Here is a 14,512-nt window from a genome sequence, read left to right on the forward strand (position 1 = left end):
TCCTCATGGGTACACAGACCGTAGTAATCTCTTTCTCTAGGTTGTGGGGTTGGTTAAATGACGTGATGTCTGTAAAGTGCTGAGCCCATGGGAACACTAAAAATAAAAATCAGCTCCTATTATTACTCTGATTATTAGATTTTCTGCTTCCCTGTTGTTGGGTTAAGCCTGAACTGTGGGGTGCAGGGGTGCAGGGACCTGGGGGCATGCAGGGGGATAGGTGAGAAGATGCATGGGAGCACTGAGCCCCTCCCAGCTCCACGATGGGTCTTACGTTTGCCCTTTGCACAGTGTTCCCCCTTCCGGACTCATTATCCCCAGTCATCTCTCTGGTAACACCCGGTATCGTTTTAGTTTCCACTTGTATGTTGCTCCTCCACAAAGGTTCCATGACCTCCAACAAAAATCCTGGGTTGGGGCCTTTCTGCTGCTGACATTCAGTATATTGATGCCTGGCTTCACCCCCACCCCCCCATCCCTTGGCTGGAAGGTAACAGTGGAGACCTTGCTGTCACTTATGCCTAGGTCAGGATAGGGAAAGAATGGATGACCTGTACAGTCGTGCCACCACCACCCCCGCCCCGCCCCCCCAGCACTTCCCTTCCTGGGATCTGGCTCTCAGGGAGTGGAAGCTGGGTAGGGGTCTGAGATTTGCTAGCTTTGCTTCCCTGGCTAGGGCTTCCTGAAGGCTCCTTTTTGTGAGAACGAGCCCCACCCCCATTCACTCCCCTGGTGCTCCTGGGCCGTCTTTGATTCTGGGAGGAGACCAACCAGGTGTGATGCCGGTGCCAAGAACTACCCCCTCACCCCATCACTAGAGGGAGCGGTTTTCAAGCCTTTTTATGGACCCACCCACCCACCCAGCACCGTCTCTTAGCCTCTCCCTGCCCTGAACCAGCACTTGGCCACAGGAGGTGGATCTCGCCACCTTGTGACTGAGGTCCCTGCCCCTGGTGACCCTGCCTGGCCTTAACGCAGATGGGGTGCTCTTAGTTACTCATCAAGAGGGTTCCTTCTCCTTCCTGGAGCTGCTGCAAGTTCTTCACATTCCCGTTTTTTTCCAAGTCTTCATAGGGACCCTTTCTCCTCCCCTCTTCACCTGTTTACTACCTATCTGTTGATAATAATCATAAATGATACTAATAACAGCTACCACTTGGACAGTTACTACTATGACCCTGGCACCTTATTTGTATGATCCCTGGTAAGAAATTAACCCCTTTTTCAGAGGAGGAAACTGACTCTCAGAGGGATTTGCCCTAGGCATCAGAGTTAAGGGATAAAGCTGGGGTTCAGTTAAGGGATAAAGCTCAGACATCTGGTTCCAAAGCCTGGAACAATATTGTCACTCTCCTTAGGAGGCAGTGGAGCTGTCCTTTCATTGTGACACCCCTAGGCTAGGTAGGGTGGCCCCATCATGGCTACCCCTTGTCTGCCTTGTCGTTGCCCTTCTGACACCCTCATCCCGCTGTCAGGGTCTGTCACTGCCTCAGCATCTCACACAGGACCCCACACACAGTAGGTGCTTAATTTGTCATGTCTCCAGAGGTTGGAGTGCCACCCAGGGCAAATAACATCTAGATTAGTTCCCATGGTGACTGACGTCACTGTGCTCCCAGGTTCTGCCCTGCCCCTTTCCGCCGGGCGCTCGCACTGGGAGCTGGCCGTGGTGCTGAAGGGCTCGGGAGAGCCACCCACCCTAAACCGCCCCCTCTGTCCTAGTTGGTCATTTTCTGAGCCCTGTTTTGCCTCAACACCCTGGGCCAGCTTCTTGCCCATCCTTCCTTCAGGAGATGGTTTCCTAGGGGCCCACTATGCACGGCCACTGGTCATAGTATCATATACCCATGGAGAAGGGATCAGAGAGAGCCACGCAAGGAACTCCCATTAGTTTGATTATTGATCAGACGTTTATCAAGCACCTTGTGTGTCTCTGAGAAGCCCTTGAGGAACCTGGGCTCCAGCTGAAAGTCAAGTAGAATTTCAAGGGGCAGGTAGAGACTCAGGAAGGGCTTGCAGGCAGAAGGGATTCCATGGGCAAAGGCCTGCACGTGTGGTGGTGAGAAGCTTGCACTCACCACAGGGCTCCGCTGAGGCTGCCTGCCCTCTGAATTCGTGATTGTCAGTTCACTTTTTGGTGTCTCCTGGCAGCCCAAAACTGCCCGCCTCTCTGGCTCCAGTGCCCAGCTCAGGGCTGGACCTAGACTGAATGGAGAGTTGTCTCCCAGGCCAACTCCCAGGATGGAATCTCTGTCCTGGGAACAGAGGGAGCCAGGGATGCTTTGTGGCCAGATTTGCATTTTGGAGAGACCTCTGGCCCTGTGGGGGTGTGGGGATGGATGCAGCCGTAATCCTGGCGGTAGATGAGGCGGCCTGTTGAAGGGGGCAGTGCCCCTCCACCCCAACCTTTGAAAAAAGAAAGTGAAAATCCCCTTCTGGTGCTGCAACCCAAATGGCAGTGGGGAAATAATCACTTTTCACAGACCCCTTATCCACAGCCAAGCCCTGCGCCAGTTTAATCAGCAGTGGTGGTGCGACTTGAAGATTCCCGGGCTTGAGAGATCAGGAGAGGGGTTAAAGAAAATTACCCTCGCCTCCTCCATGCTAATGTAATCTCTAACCAGATCTGCCTAGCCGCAGCTCAAATTGCTTTTTAGATTAACATTTAATTATTAACAGGGTCCCCTGGAAGGCCTCAGGCTCAGAACAGGGATGGGGGAGGGAGCTGCAGGAGGGGGGATGGGGGTGGGCTTCTACTCTGGCTGCCCTGCAGAGAGACAGAGTGGGATGGGGGGGAGGAGTAGGGGAGAGTGGGGTCAGGAAGAGAACAAGAAAGAGGGACAGCAGGAAAGAAGAAGAGAGACGCCAGGAGGGGAAGGCAGATGGAGTAAGGGACAGGGAGAGAGACCAAGAAGAGGAAGAAAGAGACAGACAGTGGATCTTCCTGTTGTGGGGGAGGGGCTGTGCACCCTGATTCCCTATGGCACTCCTGGGCAAGGGTCCCTCCTTCCCTCTGTCCTGGCCAGAGGCAGGCGATGTTCCTGCCCCTCACTGTTTATGGAGGACTGAGCTTCTGAGGCTTCGAGCTGGCCTGACTTGTGGTGCTGGAGACGGTCACAGATAAAGTGACTTGAGGCCACACAATCAAGATCTGACTCCAACTCTCCCAGGCTCCCAGTCCAGTGCTCATTCCCTTCCCCAAGCCCTGGGCCTCCCACCCACCTCCACTACACATCTTCCCTGTAGGTGGGGGTCAGGCTCTGTGGCCAGGACAGGGTGAGGAGGAATAAGGCTTCCTGTAAAGCAGCGGGGGCAGGGAAAGGATCAAGGTGAGAACTGTGGGCAGCTCCTGCCTCCTCCCCCTTGGAGGTTTGTGGGGCCCCCGAGGAGTAGTGGGCAACTCCTTCAACCCCTGTTAGGAAACTCAGAGTCCTAAGAGTCCTAACGGTCCACCCAGCGCTCCAGGTGAACTGCTGGATTTCTCCAGCTCCCTGTCTTATCCCAACTCAAGATTCTGAATCCCTCAAGTACAGGCTGCATCTAGAACCCCCCTCCGTGTGCCAACAGAAGACCTAGCCCTGTTGCCTTGCACACAGTTAGTGCACTGGATTGTTTGAAAACTAAATCGTAACATCCCCACATGTCTAAGCTGGAAGCACCTCCTACAAGATCCGCTGGTCTACGCCCCATCAAGGTTCAGTGAGGGAAACTGAGAGTCAGGGAGGGATGGTGACTTCCTCCAGGTCACTCAGCCAACCAGAACCCTGGTGTGGGCACGTGCCACCCACAGCTTTCCTCTGTGAACTCCTATTCTCATCGCACACTGGGAAGGGCCTGGCATGACCTTACCCTCCAAGCCACAGCTAGTCTTTGGCCTTGAGTAGAGCCAAGGAGGCCAGAGCAGGCAGCTCCAGGAGCAGGGGAGAGACACAGGCTGGAAGTGGATGGCCATGGCCTTCATGAGGTCATAGCCTCTCCAAGCATGTCCTCATATTCTGCCCTGCTTTAGGGCCAGCCCGGCCTGGCAAGGGACTATCTGCTGACCTGCAGGATGCATGAGGGAAAGCTCTGTCCAACTGCCACCTTAGAGAAATAGGAGCAGCTGGTGGAGGGAGAAGCCAGGAAAGTTCACTTTAAATGGGCTAGATTCGGGAGTGGGAAGTCCGTTCTTACTGGATGTTCTCTTTAGCAGGACGTTCTTAACCGATTTTTGTACAGCCCACGAGGCACTGGACTGGCCCTCAAAAGATGCTCAGGGAGTGTTTGCTGCCTGAATGAATGAATGAATGAATGAACGAACAAACGAGGGAGGGAGGAAGGGAATGGGTGGGTAGATGACAGGCACCTCAAAACGTTCTCACAGAGGCAGGGTCTGCAATATATTCAGCTCAGTATTGTTCTGCCCAACACAGGCCTCACACGCTGTCCTCTGTGAATGTTTATGGGATGAGTAAGTGGCCTCCTGGGAGTCCCTCCTCCTCCTTCCCCTCCTCACCTCCCTCTCTGTGATCCCAGCCCCTCCTGGAAGAGAATCAAAGTGGATTTGGGCACTGGAGAGAAGCAGGCCTTTGCCTCTGCTCCTTCCTGCCCAGCTGCCTAGAAGCTGGGGACTGAGCGCCCCCCCCCCAACGATTGATCCAGGGGTGGGGGCCACATGGTGTGGGGCTGAGGGTGCAGTCTCTGGTTGGGAGTGACACCTAAAAGCTGCATGACCTTGTGCAGATTCCTTCCCTTCTCCGTGACCATTTCCTAATCTGTGAAATGGGGCTAAAACAGCACCCACCCCAGAGGCTGCTAGGAAGCTGCGGTGAGGTATAACGGACAGGATGCACGTGGGGTGTGGCACAGAGGGAAACTTCGATAAATGGGAAGCGCTATTATTAGTACTAATGTGTGTATAGTTACTTGTGAGCTTCCCCCTCCCACTGGCTGGGGCTTCCCGAGGCCCCCTGCAGCCAGACAGGCTGGGAGAGATGACAGAAAGCAGGCAGGCCCAAAGGCCCCAATTCCCTGTTCTTTTAATAAAAATAAAGACCCTTTAGACATCCTTCTCCTATGCATTGTTCTGCCAAGGCAAGCAGCACAGACTCAATTCCTCCTCGGACTTGGAAAGTTCCTTCCTTTCTTTCCCCTCCCCTGTCACATTTCCTTTATCTAAATCCTCAGCCATGAAAGGGCATATCGACAGCTGGGGGCGTTATCTGGTGGAGGGGACCTTTTCCTAGGGGTGCCTCTGAGATAAGACGTCTTATCAGCCCCCACGTCAGGAATGATGCCAAAGCATTCTAATCATTGAGGCTTGCGACATTTTCTCCCTCCCTCCCCCCACCCCCTTTTTTTATTAAAGTCACAAAAGACCTTGGGCGTATAAACAGCCTGATTTGCAGATAGGGTTTCAAAATGAGCAGCATTCCCAGGACGGTCCCTGGCTTGGGGAGTCATGAGTCTGGGTGGGGCCTCCAAGGTGCTGGCTTTCTGCAGATGGGATGATGCCAAGCAGAGAGGGGGCAAGGTGGGGTCAAGGCAAAGAACCTGAGTGTTTTAGGCGCCTGCCCCATTCCTGTCCCCAGCTTGCTGTGTGACCTTGTGCAGGATGCTCGACTTCTCTGGGCCTTGGTCACTTCGTCTGACAACGGATTCATTGATTCAGCCCTTCATTCAGCACCTATGTATTAAATGATTGCTCTTTGCCAGGCACCAGGAGAAAGAGACAAATAAGACATGGTCCTTGCCCCCGAGAAACTCACAGTCCAGTGGAGAGAGACAGACGTGAAAATTGGCACTTACAACTCGGCGTGACTAGGACCGTGAGGGGGGATGCCCAGAGGAGGGGACAGCTGAGCCAGAGTCTGAGTTAAAATGGATTGGGGTGGCGGTGCTGTAGGCAGAGGGGCCAGCACAGGCAAAGGTTTGGGCGTGTGGGGCAGCCAGCTGGAGGGAGGTCTAGAAGAGCTAGGGCGGTGGAAGGGGAGGGTGCAGGCAAAGAAGGCTGGGCTCTATTCTGGGGCCAGAGAGACATTGAAGGGCAAGGAGAGGGGTCTTTGTCCTGTTATAGATGGTTGGGATGATGTGGGAACTGGTGGTAACCCACTCGTCATCGTGCTCGGCCGGCTCCTACCCCCTCCCACCCACAACGTGCCCCAGCAGTAGGGCACAGGGTTCCTGGGAAAATGAGCAGTGAATTGGGATTAGAGGCACAGAGAGAAAAGCCCTTCCTCTTCAAGTGAAGATGGTCTCTCAGACAGCAGGGCCCTGCCTGCCGGTCCTCCAGAAGTGAGGGATAAAATGATTCAGGCAGTTGCACTGAGCTGAGGCCTTAACATGGATTCTGTTCCCTCGGTGGTGGCAGGGGAGGGGGGGCAGGATCCTCTGTCGCCCCCCCCCCCCGAGATGGGGCAGGTGACCTGTTGGCTCCCAGAACCGCCTAGGTGTCCACCATCAGAGCATTCTGAAAACCAGAGCCTCACCGGGAGGGCAGGTGATGGGGTCCAGAGAGGCCCCAAATGAGGCAGTCTGCCCCTCACCCCCAACAACTACAGCCCCCAGCCTGCCCCTTTCAGCTGCAAAGCATGCTGTAATGTGCGGCCCAAGGGGAGTTGTGGGGGGGCCTGGACAGGGGCTGGGCTTCTTGGGCCCCTGGCACCCAGTGAAAGGCAAGAGGGAGGAAGGACCTGCGCGCGGGGGCCGGGGGGGGCGGGGGGGGGAGTGTTGGGCATTGTCTGGACCCTGGTGGATAATGACCTGGGAGGGTCAGGGAGCCTCTTTTACAAGAGAGGGGCGGTAGCTCCCCTGGGGTCACACAGTGGGCACCAGGTTGCCTGGCCTGGCCTGCAGGCTGCCTGCTGGGGGGGAGGCTTACACAGCCACTGCCTGCTGCGTGGCCCTGCGCAGGGTGTGGCCTCTCTCTGGCTTGGGTTTCCCCGAGAGGACTTTCACCTGCAGCTGGCAGGCCTTCTCCGGCTCTCCCCTCTGTCCCCCAAACCCTGTGTCAGAGCAGTGAGAAGGGGGCACCATGCTGGGCTGCTGGGCTCTTACCTTCCACCTTCCACGCACCACACCGTTGTGCGTGACCATGGACAGTCTACTTGTGCATGAGAGGGCGCCAGGGGGCGTGGAGGGGCGCGGCACCACTGGTAAGGATGGGCAGCACTGTGCCCATCTCGGGAGATGTCCGTAGTGAGCGTGTGACGGCATCGTGCCCACGTGTCCCCAGGTGTCCGAGCGGGGCAGAGTGTGTGCACGGCTATATCCTGAAGGGCCCAAGTCCCCAGTCCCCGAGGCTCAGTGCCTCCTTCCTGCAGTCAAGGGCTTTCATCCCTGCAATAAGCCCCACTTCATTCCCTTTTTAAACTGTGTAATTTCTGCCTGATTGTAATGGCATATTTTAAAATTACCAGAAATCAAAGCCGGGAAGTGGATACTGCAGCTCTGACTGCGCGTGCATCACCGCTGCGTTAAGGCTGGCGATTGGGGGTGGGGGGAGGGGGAGAACCGCCTCCCCTCCCCCATTCACCCCTACTTTTTTTTTCTTGTCTTTCTTTTTTTTTTTTTTTTTTTTTTTGAGACAGTAATAGGAGAAAATTGGTTTTGAAACTGAATAAAAGTCCCTTTCAGAGTAAATCATTTCTTTCAGGGTACCTTTGCTGAAAGTAAAATAGAGCATAATGAAAGGTGGTTACGTGATTGTCTTTCATTTACCGAGAGGCCAGGACAGACAGGAGGCTGCAACCGTCTCGGGGAAATTCAAGATTGGAATAATTGCGCCGTAACAAGGAGCTTGTTGTGAAATTAGTATCTTAAGAAAGTAGTGAAAAAAGGCTTTTCCTCATGAATACTTCATTATTAGAAGAAAGCAGCAGAATTTAAGGGCTCCAGACACCTGTTTAGTATTAAATAACTCCCCTTTCTTCCCCTTAAACACACACCCCCTCCTCTTTCTTCTTCTTTTTTTTTTTTTAAAGAACTGGCAAGAGGATTGAGCTGGCCCAGCTTGGCTGCTCAAGACGTGGGTGGGGTGGGGTCAGGAGGTAGTGGGGATCCAGTGCCCGGGGTGGGTGGACATCAGGGGTGGCTTGGGCCCGTGGCTCTGGCCCCTTACCGAGGAGAGAGGAAGGGAGGGGCCCTTGCAGGGAAAACTCCTGTCTTTTCTCCATGGCCTCCAGGGCAGGCTCACCCTGCCCCTCAGAGGCTCTGTGTTCTTGGGCAAGTGGGTTTTTCGAAGATAAGAGTGCACGTTTCCTTGTAAACACTGGGCACCTGACTCTGGGCAAGTGAGCACAACGTGGACCTGTCTGGAGCCTCATCTGAGCTGCCACCTGTGGGGGACCCTGCCCAGCCTGGCAGGGTAGAGCTGCCTTGGGCGGCCCTGCCCTTCCTGTCTGGGGTGGGGAGCTCAGGCAGGGAGTCCTTGGGACCTGGGCTCAGGGCTCAGTCAGGCTCAGTGGGGATCAGGGCGGGAGATCACGCTTTCTCCCAGCAGTGCCGTCCCGGACGTCTTCCTGTAGGGGTGCCGGGAGAATGCCCCAGGTCAACATTCCAAAACGCTGGAACACCCACGTGCACACTGGCAGTTCCTGGGTACCCCTCACGTAGCTTCCAAAGATGACCACATGGGGCCTTTGCCCTCCATGAGCCCGAGGCTGAAGAGCAGGGACAGAGGTGGTGACGAGAGAGCCAGAGGACACAACCCACTGGAAGGGAGGGGGTGCGGACGTGTCCAGGCGTGGGGGCATCAGGGAGGCCCCCTGGAGGAGGTGACCCGCACAACGGGCAGGGCCAGGACGTGTCTGACCGTTCTGTTCTGGCCCCATCACAGTGGAAATCCACCACTCGTGACCTGGATTCTTTTTTTCTTAAGTTTATTTTTGAGAGTGGGCAGGGCAGAAATAGAGGGAGAGAGAATCCCAAGCAGGCTCCATGCTATCAGCACAGAGCCAACTCAGGGCTTGAACCCACAAACCATGAAATCATGACCTGAGCCAAAATCAAGAGTCAGACATCTAACCGACTGAGCCACCCAGGCGCCCTGAGATCTGGAATCTTTTCCTTCTTGTGAGGCCACGGATGAGCCTCTTCACGCCTCCGGGCCTCAGTGTCCTCCTCCGCCAGATAAGGGAGAAGGGGCGTCTCCTCTGAAAGTCTCTGACGCTCTGCTGGGTAGTGGGGAGGCTGCTGGCAGTGACCCCAGCCCGGGGAGGTGGGAGGCCCGCACGGAGCAGCCTGAGTGACAAGCACCTCGTCTCCCTCCTCACAGGGACCCTGCCGCAGAGTGCGCCCCGCCGCGGGCCCCCAGCTCAGCCATGCTGGCCTGTCTCCAGAGGACCCAGAACCCACCGGGCCAGCACCTGGCCTGCCCGAGCAAGAGCCGGGAGCTGCGTAAGTGTGAGTGCACGCCCTCCCCTGCCCCCTTCTGCTGTCCGCTGAACCCACAGAGCGCGCCCTGTTCCTAGACACGTCCTGCTCCCCCCACCCAAGCCTCTGTGGGGCAGACGCAGAGGGAATGCCATCCGAACTGGCATGTCCGCCCACCGTGACCCTGCCCAGAACTCACCCTGTTCCCGGTCTTTGCCTGTGCTGTGCTGCCTCCCCCACGACAGCACCTACCCCCTTTGGCTGACTCCCAATGGGTGCGACCTCCTTCCAGGAGCCCTCTCTGACCCCGGCCCCCTGTGTGTGACCCCACGATGCACCACGTCTGTCTCAATCACCATTTTCCTGTGCTGTTAGCAGAGAGTAGGACAGTGTGGAAGCAAATAGTCCTGAATGGGATCCTAGCTTGGGGCCTGATTTGCTGTGTGACCTTGGGCAGGTCCTTGCCCTCTCTGGGCCTTGCTTTTTCAGTGTGTCAAATTAGGGAGCTGGACTTGGTGATCTCCAAGGGTCTGTCTTCCTTGGCCATCTAGGATAGGGATGACAAACCCTCTGATTATTTGTAGCCACCATAGGGTTTTTGAAAAGTTGCAGTATTTGGAAACATTTGAAAACAGGGAGATTTGCATAATAACCTGGATTTTTCATGTCTCTTGGGGAAAAAAAAAAAAATCAGAGGATCTGGCAACATAGGCCTGGGTTCCTGAACTGCAGCTGTTGGTTGGAACTGAACTGCTCTCGTCTCTTTGAAGATCTCTGCCTCCTGTTCCCCACAGTTCCCACCCCCTCCCCGTTGGCTCCGTCCCACAGCTCAGGAGCGGTTGCCACTCATCACTGTGCTTACACCGCTGCTCTTTTTTCTTTCTTGTTCTGTGTTTATCTTCAGACAAGGTAGTACACTCACGTGGTCCAGTATACAAGAGGAACGAGGGGCGTGTATACAGACAAAAGTCCCCATCTCGCTCCTGTCGTACGGCCGCCCACTCCCCTTCTCAGAGGCAGCCAGCGTCGTCCTGTGTGTCCTTCCAGACGTTCTCTGCACAACCCAGCACACCTGGGACATAGCCACACATCCTCCCAGTGGGCCCTGTGGGTCAGCATCTAAAGAGCTTCTTCCTTCTTCGGCCCCTTAGTTTTCCAGAGCAAGGGCGAACTGTGTTTCATTTGGCCAGTCCTCTATATACACTGGACCTGCCCGTTGCCATTACAAGCAGTGCAGCGATCAGCAACCACATGTATGTGTCACAAAGGTGTGAGCAAAACTGCAGGATAGGTTTCTCGAGGGTCCAAGGTATTTGTACTTGTAATTTTGAACTATGTGGTCTGATTAACATATTCAGACGACTGTGTGTGAGACAGCCTGTCTGCCCACACCCTCGCCCATCACGGCACAGTCTCAAAACTTCTAGGCTCTGCTCACCTCATCAGAGAAAAATAGGATCCCAGCGCAGTTTTAGATTAACATATAACATGAATGAGGATGAATATCTTCTCATGTCTGGGCCATCTGTTTTCTCTTTGAACTGATTCATCTCCTTGGTCCATCTTTTTCAGTTGGGTAGGTTTTGTCCTTATTGAATTACAGGAGCTCTTTGCATATAACGGAATTAGACCTCGGTCTGTCATTTGAATTGCATATGGTTTCCCCGATTTATCATTTGTCTTTGATTCTGCCATGAAGACATTTTCTTTGTGAAGTGAAATCTGTATTTCCTTTTATGGCCCCTGGATTTTGTGTCATACTTAGAATATCCTTCCTCATGCTGAGATCAGGGTTTCCTCTAGTTCTCTTATGGTTTAATTTTTTAAATACATGGTATAAAGCGGGAGGTATGGATCTAAGCATATTCATCAGTGCAATGCTATGGTAATTATTATAGTTATAATACATTAAGAATTTTAATGTTTTTGAAATATGATTCACATACCATAAAACCCACCCATCTGAAGCATACAACTCATGTTTTTTTAGCATATTTACAGAATCTTGCACCCATCAGCACAGCAAATTTTAGAACATTTTTGTCACCTCAAGAAGAAACCTCTGCCCCATTAGCAGTCACTCTCTGATCCCCCGCTCCCCTTCTTTGCAGAGTCCCCTATTCTGGACTTTGATGAGAAGGGAATCCTACAGCACGTGGCCTTTTGTGACTGGCTTCTTTCCCTGAGCACCACCACGCTTTCAAGCTCATCCCTATAGGTTCATCCCTATTGTAGCACGTAGATGACCCCGTTTCATATTTGAGGGGGGGGGGGGCTGCTGTTCCTGTTCATTCCCCAACCTCCCCCCCACACAGAATTTCCTGGGCTATTTTTCTGTCTGAACTCATAGGAGCAACTTATCTAGGAGAGAGCAAAAAATCCTGTTGGGTGTTTTTTTCCCCCGGATTACATGAAATTTATGTTTTAGGAAGAAATTATTTTTTTATGTTGATGCCCTCCAGGAACATGATAAAACCTTTGTTTGCTCAGATTTTTTTTTTTTTTTTTTTTGTCCCTGGGAACGTTTTGATGTCTGCCTCATCTAGCTTTTTGCACATACGTTAAAAGTTGACTTCTGGATAGTTACCCGTTTTGGGCTACTCTTTTCTTCCTGAAACGGAAGTTATTTATATAAAGGCTATTAACTCCCGCCCCCTTACTGAATTCTGTTATTGTTTGTAACGGTTTTTCAATTTGGTTTCTTAGATTTTCCAGTTAGGCTATTAGATTGTGTGCAAATGATAATTTTACTTCCTACTTCGGAAGTTTTATACTTTGATTTGTCTTATTTAATAGTGTCTGCTGCTATCCCTGGAACAATGAAAAATAATATTCGTGATAATGGACACTCTTGCTTCATTCCTGACTTTAATGAGAAGCTTTGATTATGCAAAATGCTGGTGTGCAGGGGGCAGATGTTTAGCAGGTTAAGTAAGTGCCCCTGTGTTCCTGTTTTATTAAGAATTTTAAAAAATCAACAATGGAAGTTAAAGCTTAGCAAATGCCTTTTCAGTGTCCATGAAGATGGCCATATGGGTTTTTTTGTCTTTTAATAGGAATAATGACAGGGATTCCTTACCATTGAACTACCCTTGCATTCCTGGTCAAATCCCACCTGGTCATGGTGAATATCTTAATATATTGCCAGACTGGCTTTGTTATTTCATGTAGGAGTTTTGCTTCAATTTCATTAGTGAGATTAGCCTTCAGGTTCTGGAATGCCTTTTGTTGGGTTTCGCTATCACTGTTCTGCTTGCCTCATAGAGAGAACGGAGGCTTTCGGCTTTCTCGATGCTTTGTGACAGCTTAAGAAGAAATGGATTATCTGGGGCACCTGGGTGGCTCAGTCAGTTGAGCGTGTGACTTTGGCTCAGGTCACGATCTTATGGTTCGTGAGTTTGAGCCCCACGTCAGGCTTTCCACTGTCAGTGCAGAACCCCCTTCAGATCCTCTGTCCCCCACTTTCTCGGCCCCTCCCCCACTCATGCTCTCTTTCAAAAATAAATAAAACACTGAAGAAGAAAAAAAAAGAAATGGATTATCTGTTCCTTAAAGATTCTTTGATCCTCTCTGAAACAGTCTGGGCCCGGGCCTTTCTTTGGAGTAGCTCTTTGATTCTTCTGTAATAACTGATCTGTTGTGACCATTCTGTTCCTTAAATGAGTTTGGTAAATTTTGTCTGTCTAGAAAAGTATTCATTTTACCCACTTGTCCAATTTACTTGTATGAGACTGAACAAATTAATTTACAGTTCTTTTATTTATTTTTATTTATTTTGAGAGGGGGAGAGGCAGAGAGAGAGCGAGAATTCCAGGCAGGCTCCACACCCCTAGTGCAGAGTCCCATGTGGGGCTCGAACCCACGAACCATGAGATCATGACCTGAGCTGAAGTCGGACGCTCAACCCACTAAGCCACCCAGGAGCCCCTGTAATTCTTTTAAAGGATGATTTCATTCTTATTTCTTGTCTATATTGTTCATCCCTCCCCCATCCCCCTGCCCAAACCCCATTTTTCTTGATTAGGTTAGCTGGCTAAAAGCTTACCTCTCTCCCTTCCCCAAAGATCCATCTTTAGTATTTAGTTATTAGTAATTACCCTTTTCTCACTTCATGCATTTCTCACTTACGCATTTATTTTTATTAAATTATTCCTACTTTCCTTGTTTTATAAAAAATTTCTTAAGTTAGAAGCATAACTCTTTATACTGATAAACAAGGAAAAAAAGGAAAAAGTAAGGCTACAAATTCTCTGAGCACTGCTTTAGTGATATCTGATAGGTCCTAAGAGGAGGTATTTTGTTTTTAAAACCTCTTGTGATTTTGGTTTCTTCTTTGACCTAAGGCTCATCTGGGTTCCACCTATCTACCCAGGTGGTAGGTGCTTTTGTATTTCATTATTTCTGGTTATAATACATTATGATTCAGAGAATGTTGCTCAAGATTTCTACTTTTTTTGGACTTGAATAAATTTTTCTTTGTGACGTCATCTGTAGTCATTTGTTTGTGACTTTTCTTTTTAAATGGGACTTGAAAAGAAGATGTGAGGGGCGCCTGGGTGGCTTAGTCAGTTAAACATCTGACTCTTGGTTTTGGCTCAGGTCACGATCTCACAGTTTGTGAGTTCAAGCCCCATGTCAGGCTCTACACTGACAGCACAGAGCCTGCCTGGGATTCTCTCTCTGCCCCTCCCCTTGCGCTCACTCGCGCTCTCAAAATAAACATTAAAAAGAAGGAAGATGTGGCTGTTTCCAGGATTCAGAGTTTGGCGTATGCCAATTATGTCTTCCCATTAACTATGTCGCTTATGTCTTCCATGTCCTTACTTACCCGTCATGGATGGAGAACTGAATTAGATGCCTACCGCTAATGTGTTCCAGTGTGTTTCTTCTCGTAGCTCCTGATGCTTTGGCCTTATGTATGGTGATGCCATGTCATTTAACACAGAGATCTCAATACCTTAAATCTTCACAGTGAATTGCATCCTTCTTTGCCATATTTAATACTTTTTGGCACGAGTTCAATTTTGTCTACTAAGATGGTAACCTCTGCTTTTTTACTTCACGGTTTTTCTTGAAACTTTACCAATCCTTTCATTTCAACCTTTCTGAATCACTTGGTTTAGATGTGACTCATAGACCATAGAGTTGAATTAAGCTTTGT

The 14,512-nt window shown here is 51.3% G+C and overlaps 1 protein-coding gene across 3 annotated transcripts in view; it reads left to right on the forward strand.

Annotated features, from left to right (window-relative positions):
- FAM222A (family with sequence similarity 222 member A) overlaps positions 1–14,512 on the forward strand; it is a 54,684-nt gene that overhangs the window by 19,955 nt on the left and 20,217 nt on the right. For all 3 annotated transcript variants that reach the window (XM_042962003.1, XM_042962004.1, XM_042962005.1), the window contains exon 2: positions 9,254–9,381. In XM_042962003.1, coding sequence (XP_042817937.1) covers positions 9,300–9,381 — 82 coding nt within the window. In that variant the 5' untranslated portion in view covers positions 9,254–9,299. The remainder of the gene's footprint in view (positions 1–9,253; positions 9,382–14,512) is intronic.

Source organism: Panthera tigris, chromosome D3, assembly GCF_018350195.1.
Source record: "Panthera tigris isolate Pti1 chromosome D3, P.tigris_Pti1_mat1.1, whole genome shotgun sequence".
Taxonomy (NCBI): Eukaryota; Metazoa; Chordata; class Mammalia; order Carnivora; family Felidae; genus Panthera; species Panthera tigris.